At 42.9% G+C, this 22,043-nt stretch overlaps 1 protein-coding gene across 2 annotated transcripts in view; it reads right to left on the bottom strand.

Annotated features, from left to right (window-relative positions):
• The window catches only part of LOC105547377 (DNA excision repair protein ERCC-6), a 79,698-nt gene extending 58,054 nt beyond the window's left edge, over positions 1-21,644 (bottom strand). For both annotated transcript variants that reach the window (XM_011990952.1, XM_011990953.1), the window contains exons 1-5: positions 21,462-21,644; positions 15,237-15,672; positions 13,542-13,662; positions 11,187-11,295; positions 6,883-7,630 (exon numbers count right to left, since the gene is read on the bottom strand). In XM_011990952.1, coding sequence (XP_011846342.1) covers positions 6,883-7,630; positions 11,187-11,295; positions 13,542-13,662; positions 15,237-15,658 — 1,400 coding nt within the window. In that variant the 5' untranslated portion in view covers positions 15,659-15,672; positions 21,462-21,644. The remainder of the gene's footprint in view (positions 1-6,882; positions 7,631-11,186; positions 11,296-13,541; positions 13,663-15,236; positions 15,673-21,461) is intronic.
• Positions 21,645-22,043: the final 399 nt, after the last annotated feature.

Raw genomic sequence — 22,043 nt, forward strand, 5'->3', positions numbered from 1 at the left:
CCAAAAATGGAACATGAAAAAATGTCAAACCCATAACTAATGCAACAATAATACTTTCTGTATTTTCTTTTTACTGCACAATAGCATAACTAATAGAGAAGTTATTCTTTTAAAATTACTAGTATAGAATGTAGTGCAATAAAGTTATATGTACCTGTCTTTGGATACTTCCTCAAAAATGTTTCTGAAAACTCACATCACTTTTGACAAGCTCCCAGCATGCCAGTATCTGTAGCAGTAACTAACTCTGTGCACCACGTGATAACATGCACCCTCAGGAGGCAGACGTGTGAAAAATCAGACCTTGGCAATGACATTGAGCAGTAGGGTATAAACAACTCCCACATGCTTGGCGTTCCAATAATGGAACACTAGGCATAAATAAGTTTTAAGAGTGTAACTTTTTCTTTCAACTTATAGATTCCTAAAAAAAAAAAAAACATGGGCATCATTCTTTCTTTTTTTTTTTTTTCTCCCAGGCTCAAGTGATCCACCCGCCTCAGTCTCACGGGTAGCTGGGACTACAGGCGCACACCACCACACCCAGGTAACTTTTTCTACTTTTTGTAGAGGTAGGGTTTCACCACGTTGCCCAGGCTGGTCTCGAACTCTTGAGCTCAAGCAATCCTCCTGCCTTGGCCTCCAAAAGTCATGGGTTTACTGGCATGAGCCATTGTGCCCGGCCAGGCTTATTTCTTGAGAAAAATGAACTCTCAGAGAAGTTAAGAACATTCTTAAAATCACTATATTTAGGTTTCTGGGTAAAATCTCAAACTTTTACTAAATTCAAATTTTGGGAGAGTTTAGTTTTTTCTCTTTAATTTGAGTTTTAAAAAAAAAAAGGCACGATCAAATCAACCTCCATATTGTCAGCTGGCCTTTGCTGAAGCACAGCATAAAATTGCTAAATCCTCATCGGGTACAAACCAGGATCCAAATTAAGGACAGACAGGACAATCCCAGTGCAAACAGGTGCTAGACGGAAGGAAGAGGTTACCGGAAGACAATAAAATGGAAACAGGCTGGGAGGGTGGTGGTTCTCAGGGCACTGCCTTTAGAAGCATTTCAAGATAGGAACGGGACAATGGGGTGGAGTTGGCCCCCATCAAGTGGAGGGAGAAACCAGGCACTGAAGCAATGCTTGTCCGAGTCTGCTGCAGCAAAGCAAGCTGTGAGATCACTCTCATGTGTCCCAAACCACCTTCAGACCCCTTCTCCTTCTCCAAGCCCTTCCACTGACTGCTACCTTGAGCAAATGACTTCATCTCTCTGGGCTCAAAGTCCTATCTCCTGGGTAGCTGTAAGGATTAAACAAATTAACCTATATAACAAGAAGAACCACAGGAACCACTAAGAGGTACACATTCAAACATGTCAGCCATCATTGTTCTTGTGCACCACCCCTACCCCTGCCCCCACCCCCACTTAATGCCACCCGTGCTCAGGCCCTCAAGGCCTCAACGTTCCAAATCCACAAGACTCTCTTCATAACAGTCATCCTACTTGGCTTGACCCCTCAGCATCTGAAATGCTGAGAGCTACCTCCTCAGAACAGTGGATGTGCACAACCCAACCCTCCCAAGCCAGGATCCAATGGGGCCCTGGCCACAGAGGCCCAGTGCTCAGGGGAAGGACAATGAAGAGTATTATCTTCACAGGAGATTACGTCTCACAGACTATTAGAAGACATGCTGTAAGACTTACACAATGAATAGAATCTTTATCAGCCCTTTACATCTCAAAGTTACTCATATAGAAAAGGTAAAAAATAGGGCACAAGAAAAACCTTTAGGATCAAAAATGTATTAAAAACCAATTATACCAACAGACATCAAGACTACAGATTCAGGTTACACCAGATCATGAAGTAAATTCGATCCCCATCCACACCATACTTGCCAGGTCTTCCATACTCCTGAGCCATCTCCCTATATCCTCATCCAATTCCCAGACCACAGGCTTAGGTTTTTGGTTTGGTTTCCAGTCCAACGGAGGTGGGGGCAGCTATGTGTTGATTCTTGGCACCACCCTGTGGTCATACCTAAATATTGCACCTTCTACTCAATCCCCCAAAGGGAAAGAAACACAAGTATGCAGAGGGCCCAGCCAACTTAAAATCTCAGCTCTACTTCACAGTAAGACTGTGGGCAAGCCAATTAACTGGAGGGGCCATGATTATAACCATGTAAAGATGTGTATTCACAGAACCAAAGACTGGAATGACATGTAGAAAATAAAAACATAAAAAATAGAGGTCATTTTTTCATCTTAATATTATCATACTTTTACAATAAAAAACAGGGACTCATCAGAAGTGCTGAAAGGTGGCGAGGGAGCCTTCAAACCATTCAGAGGAACCAACTCAAATCCACTTCAGGCTGTGTGTTTAGCAGCTTAGCCCAATGCACCAGGTCATCTGAGGAGACTCAGGCATCGCCTACTGAAGAGTTCATTTCTGAACTCCCCACTGTGTTTCCCTGATCGGGGTGGGCACAGGTTGGGGATTTATCCCAGAGGCAATTATTTGCTGAGTGTGGCCCAAAGTAGAGAAAAAAGCATTACATTCTCAAGCCTCAACATCCTTACCAACAATGCTTTCCAACTGCCTCAAAGCTCTCCTAAATGAGAATACAGTTATTTCTGAACAAGGGCCTGTGGACCATGAAGAATGTCACCAAGCTCCCCCCAGAGTCAGCGGGAGCTCAGCCAAAGCACAAGTGCAATGCCCAGCTCCTCCTGCCCCGCACCTGCCGCCTCGGACTACCCAGGTTGAGCTTAGGCCCCTACCCACTGAAAGTGTTCCCCATGTGATTCTGACACACACACCCCACAAGAACTAGATGATCTATGACATATAGCATTTAGCTAAGGCTCCCTGCCAGGCCCTCCCCTGTGTACATACAACTGTGCAGGGCACATAAAAGAAGATTTTTGAGAAACTGATATACAAACTGCATTAGCCAAAAGCTGCAGCCCCAAAAAGAAGAAATATGTAAGACTGACTTATTTCCATCCCTAGCTCCCAAACCTGATAGTGATCAGAGCCACCTGGGAACATATTTTAAAAGTCCTGCCCGGTGACCCCATGCTAGACTTCCTGAGTCAGCATCTCCAGTGTTGGGGGCTCCCAGTGACACTGCATATTCAGTCTGTGGGTGGGGAAGCTTTGCTGTTGTCTGTGCTTGCTGCCAAGGAAGTAGTCTGTGAGGGCAACAACTTAAATAATAACCGCTGGCAAATGAAAACAGAGTAAGAGCTTGGGGGAATGAGTTTAAGTCAAATGATAAATGCTAACCCTAGTCCTGGCAGCAAGAAGAGACAAAAACATATCTGGAAGTGCATCTTCTCACTCAGGATGCAACCCATCTATGCCCACAGCCTGACCAAGCAGCGCTGACCACTGCTGGACAAAGAGGCAGGAGTCAGTGACATTTGTTTCCTATGGCAAGGTTGGCAACTACCTAACATGAATGTTGCTAGTTCCCCACTGTGCGTATGATAGACATCACTAAGGAACTGCAGACTCTTTCCCAGCCCACCCAAAAAGGGCCTCGGAGCCCCCTGAATAGACTACCACTACCCAGAAATCAGAGCTGGCTGGAGAGTGAAGCCCACCTGCCCTCCCTGTCCTCAGCTTCTCTGCATATTGTGGCATCACACCAACCTCCAAGGCAATCCAAATGAGAACCCTGAGGAAATAATGTGCCTCCAAAGCAAAGCAAATTCCTTCCCTTCTCAATGATGTACCTGGAGCTTAGCGGCAAATGTGTAACGTTGTTAATTGGGATAAGGGCCATATTAATATATCTGAGCTACCCAACAAGACGAGGCCCTACACTGGATGAACTTCCTCCACAGTCTCTCCCAAATATCTCAATCTGAATTCATTATTCCCTTCACACTTGGTTAGGTCCTATTTGTGCCCAAGTCCATCAACGGACTGCAAATTTTTTGCCAGAAACCCTTGAAGCCAGTCCAAGGATGCAGACATGCATTCCTGACATGAAAGCAAAGATAAAGCTATGTGGGCTGACCTCGAATATGTCAACTGGGAAGTGAATCAACAACATGGAGGTAACAAGGACTGGGGACAAGCGCCCTGATCTTTATCACCCTGAAAGGGAAAGGTTCATACGAAATGTTTGGTCTTCTGGGCCATCCAGGGCTGTCTTGGCTGCACAGCCTGGACTAGGTAAGTAGCATGTAGATGCTCACCAGGAACCCATATCACTCAAACACTGAAGGTGTGTTAGTCCTATTAAATCTTTATTTGGCACCTGGAGCTCCCAGGCCCACAATGTGCAAAGCAGTAGTATATTTTAAGAAAGCAGTAGACCTCACAATCAACAGCCAATAGCAAATGGAAACTGTGGTAGCACAAAATTAAAATGAAAAAATAATGTATGTTTTATAAGACCTGTATATCATTGACCATAGAACCGACAGAACATTTACTTCTAAGCAATGGCTCATCCATCCTGTATGATATGAAATGGTATGAAAACCAGGGAACCCACTGAGGAGCTCGCCTCGAGATACAGTTCAGTGCAGAGGAGGAGGCAGGAGAAATACGTGGGAAGGGGGAATACACGGTTTGAAAAATGGTTAAAACTTCAAAGACTGAGCTGAGAGTCTGAGCCAAATGAAGGAAAGCAGGATCCAAGGTGCGACTGCCCAGTTCCATAAAGAAGCTATGGAAAGGGCTTGACGGGAAATTCCTAGTACCAGCTAAAACAAAGGTACCTAGTTAGGGTGAACCTAGTGCCAGTGAAAGGCCAATGGCTCTCACGCTGAGAGAATAAAGAGGATGAGATATCCAGAAGTTACCCACTCTCACTTCCTAGAGTTGAAAAGAGCATTATAATTAACAGGCTATACCCTCAGTAAAAGGTGTTAAGTTCAGCTAAGGGTGCCTACCCTGAGAACTATTTCTAAATTCTAACACCCCCCAAAAAACTAATTTTCTATGTTGTAAACTATATGACTTATTGTAATCATCCATCATCAAACCATTGCTAAGACAAGCAACCCTAAAGGTCTTTTTGTTTCTCAAGGGAATAGCATTACCATTTCAATCAGTCTACGAAGATCAGCAATGAGTAACAAAATATAGAGAGACTGGCAGTTCTAATATGCTTCTCAATCCTGAGCATTTTATTTTCCTTTAACATCCCCCAATCCAGAGAGCACCAAAGGAGACGTAATACAAATATTTCAATGTGGATATCTGCAGTTTAACAGCCTTAATAACTGTAGCTATAAAATGTTAAGAGCTAACGTATTTTGGTGGCAATTAAGAGTTATTGATATTTCTGAAATTCATTTGAGATTTTACTGTAGCTTTAGCAAAATATTGGCTCTGGAAATAATAAATTGTTTTACAATCTTAACATTATTAAGAAAAACTTACTGCCATAAAATTAAACTAAACCCACATTTAAAATTCAGTCAAAATAAATTGCTCTTGATCAAAATACTGATATATTTTAAACATATTTAATATTGACCCAATTTAATTGGAAAAATATATATTGCTCCATTTATAATCAATATGTTGAGATTAACACTTTTATTAATTCCTTGCAGTAGTTAAGAAAAAGCCTGACACTGCTCACTGTTCAAGAGTACTGGGCAACATTCCTCAAACAACTTTACAGGTAATAAACATGCACAGAAACGAAAGCTGCACTGAGGGATGACGAATATATGCCAGCCCTCATCTGTGCATTATTACAGAAGGTGCTACTAGAATGTGAGTGCCACAACTCTAAAGAACAGGATTTAAGTCACAGGTCCTCAAATTACTGTTTAAAAGAATTCTGACGCATCTATTTTGGAAAGGTTATGGTGTCTGTAGTGTCTGGACAGGGGTTAATGAGCAGTTCTAAGTAACAAGAAAAAACACCAGGTCAACCTTCACTCACAAAGGCCAATAAATATAACAAACTAGGTCTCTTCACCTTGAGAAATAAGAAAAAACTGTTGAGGATTGGGAAAAAACCATCCCACTATCAAGTATTTTAAAAGTAATAAAGTTCCTTGTTCCCTTTGAATTCCTTACAGCTAAGTGAGCTCTAAGTCAAGGAGACTTGAAATGTGCAGCAGTAGCACAGTGCTCAGTGGGCCACCATGGGGAGGCCTGCAATGCCGATTATTTTTCCTGGCTCACAGAAAACGTGTAGCAACATGCAATTCAGACTTCGTGTTTCACATGTTCACCTTCCCTTTTATGGTGCTTGCTTTATACAGAGACAATGTCATGGAGCTAAAAGCCAAAGTCAGTCTCTAACATAAAAAACAACAGCGAAGAGAAAGGTATGCTGTGCATACAAAGTATACTTTTTGCACGATGGTAGTTTATAATTATGCAGATGACTATCTTCTCAAGACAAATGAAGGATTTACAAAAACAAGCTTATTCTTTCTATGCCAAAGCTTGTTTCAGCTTGTTTTTGAAGAAAAGTTCTCTAAAATTACTTTCCTGCTTCAAAAGGGAAAACAGAAACCCCTATCCAGTATGCATGACATAATTCACCCTTTTCTTTTTCCTGATACTTATTCTAGGATGACTGTAGATATCAAGGCGACACAGCTCACACTCAGCCCTCTGTATGCCTCTTGCCCCACGCTTCCCTTAAGTTTTTCATCTTCGACTTGCCTCCAAATCCAAATAAAGACCTAGAAGTACATGCATTTGGGGCCAGCACCATTAAGGACTCAGGGGCACCACTGCTTCTAGCAGGTTAAGGCTGCAGAAATCCAACCTCTGCATAATCGGGGGTCTAATATATTAAGCTGGATCTAGAATGTTTACATATTAATAAACCTGTCACCTAAGATAAAGCAAACAGTACAATATATTTATAATCCCCACAGACCAACCTTAACCGCTGCTTATAATAATCTTCATCTCCATCATCTCGGTATCTTCCTACTTTCCGACTTCCTCCTCCTCCTTCTCCTATAGGAGAAGCTTCAGCTTCTTCCCCAGAACTTGGGAAAAAGTCGTCATCAATCTCCTGCACTGGGACTTTCTTCTGCCGTTTCCGGCCCTTGGGCAGAGGCTTCAGCTCATAGTCAGTACCGTCTCCAGACAGGTCTGCCTCCACCCCCTCCACCTCGTCATCTTCCTCCTCCTCCTCCTCCTCTGTGGGGAAATACTCAGACTCTTCACCCTCAGAGTCTCCCTCTGCCTCTGGCCTCATGTCTGACTCCCAGGGTCTCCTTGCCTTTGGCAATCCCACTTTCCCCTGGAACTGCAAAGCCCTCTTCTGGAGTTTCTTGATGTGCTTTTTCAAACGCTCCTCTTTTTTGGACAGAACTTTGGCTTTCTTGTTTGGTTTGTTTTTACTTTGTGTTGGGGCCGGAGGCGTGACTGAGGCTGGAGCTTTTCTAGCTGGTCTTTTATTATAAGTAGCTTGCTTCTTCCTTTCAAAAGACAGTTTTGCTTGATCTGCCAAATACTTTTCGAAGCCTGATGCTTCATTGAGCATGATTTTTCTGGGCTTTTTCTCCTGTTTCTGAGGGATCTGGGTACCAAAAGGTGTCATCTGGCCAGTGCGAATGAGCTCTTCCCAGGCAGTCTCCTGGACAGGCATGAGCATGCTGCCAAGACTGGATGGCCCCGGCTCTGAAAGAACAATGGCAACGCGTTTTGCACTAGCATGAAACTTTTCAAGGGTACAAAAGAAATGCTCACTCTTTCAAGAAATATTAGGCAGCTACAAGTAACTCATATAAAAAAAAGAATCATCCATGTACTAAAGCATGTTACATACGAAGGACAGAATAAAATTTATTATAGCATCACACTATATTTAATATATTCCTGTTCAAAAAGATGACTTCTCAGTAACTTTTCTCCACAATATTTCACTATAAATATACTCTCTGCCATCCAAAAATAGGCTGATTACTCTATAAATACAGTTATAAATAGTCACATTTAGCTGTGTTTCCTTATCAGCCAAGGAATAGTCCATGAGGAAGCAAGCTCTGAAGTTCTCATATCATTGCTAAAACCAGCATTCAGATGGACTTAAATTCAAGAGACAGTAAAACCGAAAACAGGCATCTCAGGGATCACCACATATCTAAATAGGAAAAACATAAATGTCAGCTCTACGCTGCCCAGCATGGCACTTACCAGTCACCTGTAGCTATTTACATTTAAATTACATTAAGTTAAAAACTCAGTTCCACAGCTGCACTTGCCCTTTTTCAAGTGCTCAAGAGCTACACATGACTAATGGCTACTATAATGGGCAACACAGAGAACATTTTCATCACTGTAAAAAGGTCTATTGGAGAGCAGCACTGTGTTAGATATGTGAAGTTAACTGACGTGAAGACATGAACTAAAATTGGAAGTTACACCATAAGCGTAAAGTCACCCAGAAAGTATCCCTCTTTCATTAGTTGAAATTCATTTCTGGCAAAATTAGCACATAATCAAAACACCAAAAGACATAAGGCTTAATAGGAAGGAATCCATATTCTAAAATCTATGACTCTTGCAGGCCAATGATACCCAGTTTTTCATTAAACTTGCACTGAAACAAAACACACATCTGAAAGTGCACAAATCATTAAGTGTAGAACTCAGTGAATATTCAGAAAATACGTACTCATAAACTAGCACCCATATCATATAACAGAAATTACTAGCACCACCAGATGAGCCCTTCAGGCTACCTCCCAGCCTCTATACCCCTCAAGATAATGATGGACCTGGACTCCTAATGTACAGACAAGTTGTGCCTGTCTCTGAATGCTACATAAGTAGAAATGTTTGTCCTGTGTCCACCTTCTTTCGTGCAACATTATGCTTTTGAGCTGCATCCTTACTGTTGAATGAAGCTGTAGTTTGTTAACTGTCACTGTTAATGCACATTTGAGTGGCTTCCAGGTTTTGGCTACTAGAAATAATGTTATGAATATTCTGATGTACATCTTTCGGTAACACATATATACACACACACACACACACGTGTATATACACACACGTGTATATACGTATGTACGTATATATAAGTATATATGTATATACGTGTATATATATACACGTACGTGTGTGTGTGTATATAATTATCTGAGTATGCTAAGCTTTAGTAGACACTGTCAGTTTTCCAAAGTATTACCTTCCAAAGTCCCATCAACTGCTCAGAAAGTTCCAGCTGGTGCATATTCTTGCCATTCCATGTTAGCTATTTTGGTAGATGTGTAGTGGTACCACATTATGGCTATAATTTACATTTTCCTGATGACTAACAAAATAGATGCCTTTCATGAATTTATCTTTTGGACAGTCTTTTTTGTATAGAAAGTGTTCCAGTCTTTTTCCCATTTTTCTTTGTCTATTTTTTTTAAACGACTGCTAGTTCTTTATACATCCTAGATTTGAGTCCTTTGATTCACACATGTATTGCAAATTATCTTCTCCAGCTCAGTATCTTGCCTTTACACTCTCTTAATGTTATCTTCTGATGAACAGAAGTTCTTGGTTTTATATACAGTTCATTTAACAAATCTTTTCCTTTACACTGAGTATTTTGCCTCAAGTCTCAAGTGTTGGCTGCTGTCCAGACGGAGAGATGGAACCAGGAGCTCAAAAAAAGAGCAAAGCCAGATGTCTACAGATCTGTATAAGGTACTAGTAGAACCTAGGTGGCTGCAAACGCCATGGGGAATAGATGACCAGGAAGAGGCAGTAGAACAAGAAGAGGGCTCAGAGAAATCCTGAGAAACATCAACATTTAAGATAATGCCAGAAATAACTATGCAGAAGTAGTCAGAGGGCCAAAAAGAAAACCAGTAGAGAAGTAGGGATCCCAGAAGGAATAGAAGTGTCAGCTGCTGTAGACAGGCAAAGTGGAACAAGGATAAAAAGGGGTTCTTGGATTTGAGGAGGTAGCTAATAACTCTAGACAATGTAGCTATTAACCCTACTACCAAAGTAGTAGCTGTTAACCCTGAGAGGTAGCTATTAACCCTACTACCAAAGTCACAGTAGGAGGTGAAAGACAACAGCAGATCTGAGACAGCCAGACAGGTACAAACATCTGTTACCAATGAGAAACACAGTACCAAGCAGTTAAAAGCACTGGTCATAGGCCTAATGAATTCTGAGAGACTGAACTTTAAAACCACGTATTTTTGGGCTGGGTGCAGTGGCTCACACCTGTAATCCCAGCACTTTGGGAGGCCAAGGTGGGCAGATCACCTGACGTCAGGAGTTCGAGACCAGCCTGGTTAACATGGTGAAACCCTGTTTCTACTAAAAATACAAAAAATTAGCCAGGCGTGGTGGTGCGCACCTGAAATCCCAGCTACTTGGGAGGCTGAGGCAGGAGAATCACTTGAACCCAGGAGGGAGAGGTTGCAGTGAGCTGAGATGGTGCCACTGCACTCCAACTTGGGCAACCAGAGCGAAACTCTGTCTCAAAAATATATATATGTACTTACATTTTTCTATTGCCTCAATTAATTCTTCATAACAATTCTCATCTTACTGAATAAACTTGTAAAGCTAGTAGCAAATAGTTGCTTAGAGAATTTAATGTTAAGCAGCTTTAATCTGTATTTCAAATAGTCAATGCCTAAGCAGCCACCAACAATTTGTACACACACGCACACACACAATGACTGCAAAGATAATTTAGTTCCAGAGCTTATGAATTTTCCCAAAAGGTTTTCCAAAAGACAACTATCCAAGACAGTAATGTAAATGAAATACTGGCCACAGTATAACCTGAATGAAGATGTCTTTTCTTAAACTGATGTTTGGAAAGCCTGCCAAATACGCTCCTTAAAGACATGTGAGAGCCATTCTACAAATGGGGATTGATGATGTTGGGCTTCCAACATGTAATTTAATCACGATGCTAGTTGTCTTTATCAAATTAACAATATAAGAATGTTTAAGATTTCCAATGTATTAAATGTAATAATAAATGTGTATCAGCAGCCTCCAATGAACTGAGTAAAAAGTTTACTTTAATTCTCTTTGAGAGGGATTTGGTTCTGCAAGTGTAAAGAATAAAATTTTCCTAAATCTGTTTTGACACTAAAGCAAAGAAATGGATTTTTCTCAAAACCCAGGCAAAGACTAAAGAGACACCCTCCACTGACTACAGGCATCAGGCATCAATTCAAGAACACAGAGAAACTGCTCCCAGCATTCTCACCTGCATCTTCCTCTAGACTGGCGTGATCTAGTTCAATTTTCACCTCTGCTCCTCCAAGGATGGCCTGGAGATGCTTTTGTTTTGCAGTGATCTTTTTTAGCTGTTGTTCCTTGAATGGTAAATATCGAAGACAGAAAATAGCAATGAAGTGATTTATTGTTAAATACAAAAGATAGCATTATGAAATTTTAAACTTTAATCCAAAGTAAAATAAAAATAAAATATACATTACATTATATAAAAATTCCATACATTACTATTACTAGAGAGCCCCATGTGAGCAACTACCACTTTTCTAGGAGTAAAGGGGCCATGAATATTCCCAGCAGACAGGCATGCCTGCACCACCATGCTCTCCTAAGGGCGGCAGACAGCCTTCTATGTGCCCGAGCCCTTAAATACATGGACACTGACCTGAAAGGTGGACTTGTTCTACTTGGTTTCCCCCTTACACACTGGGCAAAACCCTAAACTACTCTGTGTTTCTGATCTTCGGAGTCAATGGGCTATGGAAGTCAATAGGCCATAAGATAAGAAATAAAAACGCAAGTGTTCAGTTGAAAAAGTTAGTCCCCTTTGATAACCTACCATATTTATGACTGTCCTTTTAGTATTCTATCTAATCAAAAAGCCTTAAGAAAAAAATATATTTTGCCATGCCTCTTCACTCTGGCCACTCCAGACTCCTCTGTCTTGTTTCCTTCCACATCACTAGAACTCAGATATGTGCCCTTGGGCTTCATTGGGAAGGCCCAATGAACTGGGCCTGTGGTACCTGGTTCATCTTCCCAAAGTCAAGAAGTTTCAACTTCAAATATGAGTATGGGACTAGGGGAAATCCTGAACATAAATGCCACATTGCAATGACTTGCAATTTGTTTTTTCTCAGTCTTTCTCTCAGCAACATCCTGTTTAAAGCACTTTCCCTCTGAATAGTCTACCTAACCATCAAAGAGCTGTTAAAGACAAGAATGTATAATTAAGTTAGACTAGGACCTGAAGTGGTCTCAAGTTTGATGCTCTACACCCTTGAAATCCCAGCCCACCAGAAGCCCAAGAAGATATTTGTGCACATCAATTTCACATGCTCCCATGAGAGACCAGATATCCCCTCTCTGATTTGGGAGGAGCCACCTGCCTTGGGCAACTGCTAGCTTTGACCTTTGGGCTTGTATTCTGGAAGCAAGTGAGAGAAGATGGGGTGGTGCAGATAACAGACTGGTGAGTGGAAAGTATAATAAAAGGAGGGCCACATGAACTGAGTCTATGCACAGCCCTGCCCCTGGAGAGTTTAAAGAAAAGATGCAAGGACTCTACTCACTGCAGCGAATCAACTGTAAGCACAAGGACATCTGTTAGTCATTTGGGATGGCAGAACTGAAAAGGTTACAACTAGTCATTCCCATCTATTGCAATATATTTTCACAAAGGGGTACATAAATCCTAAAAAATGTTTCAAACCTCACAAAGCTGTACATAAATCCTTAAAAAAAGTTTCAAACTTCATAAAAATAATATCCGAAGTAACAAATATTCCCTACCCTTAAGTTTTCCAAAGCTAAGTACAGCTCCAGTGTGGCTGGGTGCTGACTGTACCACCCAAGGTGGGAAGAAGAAGGTGGGAAGAAGTGTCACTCTCGCAACAGTGAGCAAAGGTGTGTGAGGGTCAACAGCTGCACTGCCAGGAAACAGAGTGGAGCCAATCAGAGGAAGCAAGGTTGAAGCAGAAAAGAATTCACACAAGACCAGGAGACTGAGGTCAGTGTGACCCTAAGCCGGGCCAAAGAAATGGTGATGCAGGAAGACTAGGGAAGTGCACCCAAGTGAGGCAAGCAACACCAAAAAGGAACTTTTCTCAAATACACAGATGGTCTCCAACTTACCAAGTTCTGACTTGCAATTTTTCAACTTTGCGATGGGTTTATCAGGGCATAACCCCATTATAAACTGAGGAGGCTCTGGACTTAACTACGGTTTGACTTACAATATTTTGACTTTAAGATAGGTTTTTCAGCGTATTAAATGCATTTTTGACTGACAATATTTTCAATTTACGATGAGTTTGTCGGGATGTAACCCTGCCGTAAATCAAGGAGCAACTGTGTATGTATGGATGTGTGTATGGATGGATGTGTGTGTATATGTATCTGTGTTTTTTTAAATGCAATAGAATGGGATGTCAAAGGGAAACAGCAGAAAGATTAAACATAAAAAAGAAACCCAAAATTTCTCTACTGTAATTATAAGTATTTGCTTCACATCTTATAAGTGCTTTTTAAAATACTTCCTAAATTAAGTGGGCCTAAATGATGACTTTTTCAAAAATGCAATACTGAATATGTTATTCTGAATCACCTTATTATACTTCTGTCGTTTTACAGAATCTAGTTTCCTGTTGATGTCTCTGCTGGTGGCAGCTTGAGGGCTAAGCTGTTCAATAATTTTATTGATTTGCCTTAGTGATGTTGTACATGACCTGAAAAATAAGATAAATTGTCTATTTTCCACTCTGATAACATTTTTATAGCATAATATAAAGAGAAAAATGCTAAAAACACATCCCTTTTACTTATTATTAACTAAAAGATAAAAGAAACTAAACCAGAATACATACCCTTATTTGCCACAAATAAAACTTGTAGGATCATTAAAGGTTTAAGATGACTGCTAGTGTTTTCTTTTATCTAGCGGATTTAGATCAGCTCATTCCCATTTGTAAGCTGCTTCATTCATTCTACAAGCATTATTTAAGTGCCTACTTTATTCAAGACACTATGCTAGAATAATGTGCAATAAGTTGTTCTTTTACATGAAAAAATGCATACATGGGCTTTTTAACCCTTTTGCGGAAGCCAAAGTTTGGAAGCATCCTAAAAATGCTTAAACATTTTCTTATATAAATCACATATCTGCAACAATATTTTTCTTCTACATAAATGGAAGATTCACTTACTATAGCATTAAACTTTGCGGTGCAAAGAAAACAAATCAATTTAAAATAAATTACTCCTAAAATAGACACCATAGAATTGTAGCTTCCAATTTTCAAAACACAAATTCAATCTTCTTGATGCTTGTGTAATTTGCTGTTTGCATCCTCTGTGGATTACAGGATAAACAATGCATATTACTGGCTGAGATACCACATGCCAACAGCCATCCAGCATCACTCTGCATGGAGACCCCACAACTTTCCTCTGTCACCTCTGTAGAAAGAGGACACATTTCCAAGATCAAATGTAAAAGTATCATTATAAAGAGTTGAGGTCCTCAACACTCAGACTATAACCATGAATGTGCACCTGCTCCTGAGGAGACCAAAAGAACACACCAGGGAATGGTTAGCAGAAAACATGTCTTTGCAGTACCAACAGCCACATTCATGACAGCTCCACACTCCACCCTCCCCAGCTATCCTCTGCGACACTGCTCCATCCTCCATCCAGTTCAGCCCTTGCCTTCTTTCTTGCTTACCTGACACTGCCCAGAACACTGCCCAACAGGGGGCCACGCAGCAATGATAAGTGAGCTCAACACCTCCCACTTCCCCTCTTCTGTCCTCACCTCCTACCCTGGCTCAGGTCTACAGTTTCCCCTATTTCTAGAATGCAAATCTGAAAAATTGCCCAAGGACTGAACACTAAGTTTGGGGACAGCAAGCTAGAAAGAAACTACTGCACAGAGAAAAATGTGAAGGTGGCGGAATGTATTCCTGGCATCTCAAATAGGAAACACCCGAATTTTAGGTGCACTTCTCCTGAGATCACTTTGTGTACATGCTGGTGAACAGCCCTTCTCTTCTGGACATTATGCATGCAACTGGCTTTCATGAGCTGGACGGAGACTCTAACTACCATGTACAATGCCACTCCTGAGGGGAAGGGCTAGGGCTCAAAGATGAGGCTGAGGATTGCCCTTACTGACTCTGTTCTCCAAATAAAAGACTCTACACATCTCCTAAACTTCTGGAATACTAGAGCTCTCCATTACCTGAATATCCCCGTTATGTTTAACCACAACTTTTAAAGGAAGAAGACGGGCTGCACTCACGTGAGGTCATCCAGGACCGACCGATACTCTTTCTCTACGTCAGCGAGCTGGGAGGTACGGCTGGCCTCATGGATGGCATTGTCCACCTGCCGAAGCACACCCTGTTCCAGCACATCCTGGTCATAGACGTCCACACCCAAACCCTGCAGCTCAAGGGCCTGGGCGCTAGGCTCCACCGCCTGGATCTGATGACGGTTGATATGCAGCAGGGCTGGCCCTCTCCTCGGAGCTGCTGATGCGCACCCCTCGGCAGAGGTGGACAGTCCGTCACCCACGGAACTAAAGGGCAGGTATTCTTCCACCTCCCCATCACCACCACTTTCTTGCTTGATTGCCATTTCTTCATTATTACTGACAAGTTGACTCTGTAAATAGTCTTGCTCCTGAGTTTGACTTGAGTGGGGGATTCCCTCATTTGGCATTCTCTACAGACTATCTAAAAGGAAAAAAAATTTATAAGCCTTTTCGTTATGTAGGATTCATTGTAGTTCTTAAATATTTTATAATTAGAGCAGACCAATTTCTAAAAAGATCAAGTAATAATCTTCCAACTATATAAATTCAAGTGTCCGAGTATTAATTCACTAAAAAGGGACAAACAATATATCTTCTTGAGTTCTGATAATAAATAAAAAAAATTAACCAGAAATAGAAAAGCAGTGTCATCAACAAAGAACATTTAGGCAGCCAGCTAAGAAAGCTAGCCACCAAAATCCTGGGGTGATGGCCATGGAATATTCTTCAAAACAGTTGAAGTCATTTGGCTGCTGTTTTCCAAGTTAGCATCTTCATTTCATTATGACACAAATGATTTATATTATAGTGGCAAGATCAACTGTAATGCATAGGAAACAGTGATGTTAGGAAAGAGCTTCTGTGTGAATCTGAGACTAGAAACTCCTAGGCTGAACACCTATCCAGTAAGTAGGGGCTCTGAACAAATCAAAAGCTCAGCAGATTAATTAGGCCAGGCACGTGGCTCACTCCTATAATCCCAGCACTTTGGGAAGCCAAAGCAGGAGGACAGAGACCAGCCAGGGAAACAGCAAGCTCAGGACTTCGAGATCAGCCTGGGAAAGATAATGAGGCCTTGTCTCTACTAAAAATTTAAAAAATTAGCCAGGTGTGGTGGTGTGCACCTATAGTCCCAGCTACTCAAGGGGCTGAGGCAGGAGGATCACTTGAGCCTGGCAGACGGAGGCTGCAGTGAGCCATGATTGCACAACTGCACTGTAGCCTGGGCAAAAGAGCAAGACTATGTAAAATAAATCAGAAGTTTTTTTAAAAGATTAATTAAAATATTCTTGAAAATAGGCTGGGCACAGTGGGTCACATCTGTGATCCCAACACTTTGGGAGGCTGAGGCGGGCAGATCACTTGAGGTCAGGAGTTTGAGATCAGCCTGGCCAACATGGTGAAACCCCGTCTCTACTAAAAATACAATAATTGGCTGGGCATGGTGGTGGGCACCTGTAATCCCAGCTACTTGGGAGGCTGAAGCAGGAGAATCACTTAAACCCAGGAGGCGGAGGTTGCAGTGAGCTGAGATCTAGCCACTGCATTCCAGCATAGGCAAGAGTGAGACTCAATCTCAAAAAAAAAAAAAAAAAAAAAAAAACCTCAAAAATAACTCCATTTTAATACATAGTATAATTTCTCACCCATCAGGCTGGCAAGAATGTAAAGCCTGATACATCCAATACAGACAAGCAGAATGATCCCCTCCCCCCTCACACACGGCTGCTGAGAATATAAATTAGTAAAGCCCTTTGGGGGGACAACTTAGCAATAGCTATTAAAATTTTAAACGCACATGACCTTTGTCAAGCAATTCTAGGTATTTATTCCAGAGAATTATTCCAGAGAACTAGTCAAACACAGATGCAAGGATGTTTACTGGAGCACATTTTTAACAGTTTAATGTAGCTACTAAGTATATTCTGTAGTACTGATACAAAAGCCATGTTAAGTGAAAAAATTCATGGTATGAAGCACTTATGTTGAAAGAAGTATGTATCCTGCACACAGAATGATCTGGCAGGATACAAACTAAGCCTGCAAGTCAGGAGTGGGGAAGAGAAAGCACAGGGAAAAATAAGGGGAAACTTTCACATTGTACTCCACATACTCAGGACCTGCTGCTTTAAGGAGAACATATTCACTATATTACCCATACAACTATCACACCTAATAAATATATTAAAAAGCAACACAATAACCAAAAACCAGTCTTGTTTTTTGTTTATCTGTGAATATACTAAGACTTCTTTGAGCACTGTCACTTTTCTGTTAAATGACAAGTTCCCCCAATGGGTCCCACTCATTCCTTATTAAATAAAATAAGCCCAGCAATAAAGCACTGGCATACAAAGATTTTAGCACCATCTACACCCGAGTGGCTATCCACTGGAGAAGCAGCATGTCAGTAACAACAGAGCAGGGCAGGTCAGCTAGCCCAGGACACGGACAAGAGGTCACATGAGCATTGAGGGACCTATATATGGTGTCTGGAGCCCAAGAAATATCACGGAGGAACTGAGATTTGAACACATGCACCGTGCATGGTCTGATAAATAGGAGGTGCTCAATATCTGCTGAAAGGAAGTGAGGTTCAGAGCTAAGTCTAATAAAAAGTTTGGTCTGGACAAATGAGTCATAAATTCAGTCACAAAAATGAGACTCAAAAAGGAAGCAGATGGGAAGCAGGACTGGCAAGCAGCTTACATGTAATCAGTACCACGTGCAGCATGCAGTCAGAAATGCACAGCTGAGCTCAAGGGAAAGTCTGGGTGATATGTGGACACATCAGCAGAGTGAGCAGTTCCAGGGTTCTTAAGGCTCTGACAGGTACCGAAGGTCATTTTGGAGGGTCCGAGGAGGCTAACATCAGAAAGGTTAAAAAGTGAACAACACAGTGAGAAAGTTCCTCCTTTTGGGGCCTGCTGATTATTTTCAAGAGGAAGGCTCAGCTCACCTCACTTTCCAACAGAGGGAGCAGGATTCCAGCTCAGTCTCTGTACGAGCTGGCAGTTAATAATTCTGTTTTCATTTTTCTTATTTGTACACACATGAGGATTTCTTTTTAAGAGAAAAAGAATGCCAATTCAACCAACAATATTAAGTAACCTTTTTTTATTTTTGTAAAATAAATAATATCAAAAAGTACTAGTATTGTAGTGCAAAGACAAGGTTAAAAATAATGAAGTTTGGGGAAAACTTCTAATAATAAAAAAGGAGGAAGAGAGTCCAGTGAATTGGAAAGGGCTGAGTGAATTTGGATACTAACAGGTCACCATTTACCCTGGTAAAAGAAGTTTCAGGCCAGGCTCAGCGGCTCACACCTGTAATCCCAGCACTTTGGGAGGCCGAGGTGGGTGGATCACCTGAGGTCAGGAGTTCATGACCAGCCTGACCCAACACGGTGAAACCCCACCTCTACTAAAAATACAAAACTTAGCCGGGCGTGGTGGTGCATGCCTGTAATCCCCGCTACTCAGGAGGCTGAGGTGCGAGAATCCCTTGAACCCGGGAGGCAGAGGTTGCAGTGAGCTGAGAGCGTACCATTGCACTACAGCCTGGGCAACAAGAGCAAAACTGTCTCCAAAAAAAAAGTTTCAGTGGAGGATGGGGTCAAAAACCAGACTGTAGTGGTTGAAATGTAGTTGGTGTGAAAGGAGCAGATGAGAAAATGGAGGCCACAAGGGAGTGGCCTGTCCTTTAAGGAGCTTGCCTGTGGCAAGGAGACAGCTAGAGTGATAAATAATGGATTTGTTGGGGGTGGGGAAAGAACTAGGACAAGAAAAACTAGAGCATGTAATGACTGGAGGGAGACAGAGGAGATAACTCACACAGAAAGGTGTACCAAAAGAGACAGCAAAAGTGGAAGGTCCTGAGCAGAAAGGAACAGGAGGCACAACACATCTTTCTCGGACTCTGGCAGAAGGAGGAATCCTGATGGATCTAAATTTGCAGGTGGAGAGGAGGGAAGCTGAAGTGGATCATAGACAAAATATCCCACAAAGTAGCAAGTTGGGCAGTTCCTGGGTCAGGAGACAAAGTTGGCACAGGGGCTGAAGACTGAGTCTGGAATAAATGTCCTGTACAAGAGAACAGGGAGTTGACAGGAAACAAACACTGATGATTGCTGTGGAGGACCTACCTGAGGATCCCCGCCCCCAGCCCTGCAGAGCCATGGACTGCTAACAATCTCCAGGGCTGTACAATCTCCTCCTTCAGCAATTAGCAGTCCTGGGGGAAATGTCACTATCGAGGATTTTCAGAGCAGAAATGGTACAGCAAAAGGGTCATGGGGTTGAAGATGCTGAGAAGAGTAGCTGAAGTAACTGACTTCAGGGTCCAAGCTGAGTAGGTTTTAAAAAAAAAAACAAAACAGAAGGGGCCTGGAAATGGGAGAAAGGTGTCAAGAAGCCATTTAGTGTCTGGCAATGGCCAGAAAACCAAGTCTTCTGGGAGTGAGAGTTGGAAACCAGAAGGCTCTTATCAGGTTAAAGAATTTCAGAAGTGAAATAAATCATACATTTAACAAATAGTTACTGACAGTCAATTACACCAGGCAATGTACTAGGTTAACTAATTCCTGTCCTCATAGAGCTTAGAGTCTCATGAAAAAAACAGATATTTAAAATCCATATATATATATACACACACACACGTACACAATAGCGATTTCTTGGACACAATATTAAAAATAGAAGGGCAGTTGACTGATACTAGTTTCAACGCTTGAAAGTAAAAGCAGATACACAGTGGTTCCCAACTTTTGAGACACATACAAGTATAATTGTGGTGACTGCTGTTAGGAAAGTACAAGGCTTTCTGACAAAATGAGAGAAACCAAACTGAAATTATGGAGGTAGATGTGGGGTCAAGGAGGCCTCTCTGATAAAGTGACATCTGAGGACTCAGTCAGATCGAAAGTAAAGTGAACGTCTTGCAAGGAAACAACGAGTATAATTTTTTTTTTTTTTTTTTTTTTTTTTGAGACAGAATTTCGCTCCTGTTGCCCAGGCTGGAGGGCAACCTCTGCCAGGCTCCGCCAGGCTCACTGCAACCTCTGCCTCCCGGGTTCAAACGATTCTCCTGCCTCAGCCTCCCGAGAGCTGGGATTACAGGCATGTGCCACCACGCCCGGCTATTTTTTTGTATTTAGTAAACACAGGGTTTCACCATGTTGGTCAGGCTGGTCTCGAACTCCTGACCTCAGGTGATCCACCTACCTCGGCCTCCCAACAACGTGTGTAACTTTTATCACTAGAAAGAGCTGATGCATTTGTGAAAAAAGAAGAAGGCTAGAATACCGAATTTTTTACTTTATTTTTGACTTTGAGTTAAGAAGAGCCAAGAAGGGCTCCATTCATGGCCTAAGTTTTGCAGAGTATCTTCTAAGGCTTAATCATCTGGGACGCTAGTATCTTCATCGTCCTTCCCCCAGCACTGGGGCTCCCGCAGCCAGGGGAGAGCTGGGTCTGGTTTGGAGAGTTGGTCGGACACAGGCACAGTTCTGAGAGGGGACAGGCAAGGGCCAGATCACACAAGGCCTGGGAAAACACGAGCATGGATTCCACTCCCAGTGCAATGGAATGACTCTGAAAACTCTTAAGTAGGGTGATGATGGCATGACCTACTTTATGCCAGAGACCACTTGCACAACTGTGCGGATAACGGATTGGAGGAGACAGAGCAACAAGAATATGATAGGAAAAGTGGAGGAGAAAAGCAAGGGCAGCCTGTCACAGGATGACAGCAGTGAAGACGCTGCGTGGAAGTCACGTAACAGCAGCATTTACAGGCGGCCTGCCCCATCCGCCCACACTCTACTAACTTGACTCTATCAACGCCCAAAACCTCGGACGTACATCTAGCCCGACTCTCTTTAAAATAACAGCTCCAGCATTTTAATCGAGATCAAAAAGGACCCAGCTGACCCAGCGCGCAGGGGCCTTACACAAAGTCGGAGAAGTAGCTGAGTTTCTGGTCGGCCAGGGACTCGGGCCGCCTCAGGTGAAAGCTCCGCGGCGCTACTTCCGGTCTCAGGCTAGGCGGCCGGAAGCGGGCGCCTGGCCCTAAGACCGCTACAAACAGCCCTAGTTGACAGGCTCAATCACCACCGCGAGACCAAGGCGCGGGGCCGCGGCCGCCCGAGGAGCCTGAGCCGGGCCCCGACATCCACTGCCCGACATTGGGCCGGGCCCCCCGAACACTCACCCAGGGCTGCGTGGCCGCCCACACGGAAACGGAGACTCTGCCGCTGCCACTGGCGCTGCCGCCGCCGCCAGCCGCCCGGGAACCCGGCTAGACGGGCCGTGGCGCCTGCGCCCTCAGCTCAACCGTAGACACCGCCCCCAACAGGGACTCCGACTCGGGCTGGCGCGAGGTGGCTCGCGGCGCATGCGCCTGGCTCAGCGCTGGTTTTTTAAGCACGGGCAAGACCACGTGGTTTGGAGGGAAGCGCTCAGCCGCGCCTTTGTCTTTGCGTGCGAGCAGGGCCAGAACGCCGTCTCTGCTGCCTGTCAGCTGGGCGGCTTGCGGAGGACGCTTCGCCCCTAGCGAAAAATACCCTGCTAGTAAGGCAGTTATGAAAGTTAAGACATATTTCCACGTAGAGGGGGATGCGGGTGTGCCATGCGAATGTAAATCCTCATAATTAACCTTGAACCCTGCAGAGAAAGTCCGCTTGGGCAGGGGAGTTAGCCCCAGGCTTGACCTCTCCTGTCATCTGGCACAACTTAACACGGGAAGGATAGAAAGCGGTCTGCTTCTCTCTTCCCCCTCCGCCACGCGCGCGCC

This window comes from Mandrillus leucophaeus, unplaced genomic scaffold, assembly GCF_000951045.1.
Source record: "Mandrillus leucophaeus isolate KB7577 unplaced genomic scaffold, Mleu.le_1.0 Scaffold388, whole genome shotgun sequence".
In the NCBI taxonomy this organism is placed as follows: Eukaryota; Metazoa; Chordata; class Mammalia; order Primates; family Cercopithecidae; genus Mandrillus; species Mandrillus leucophaeus.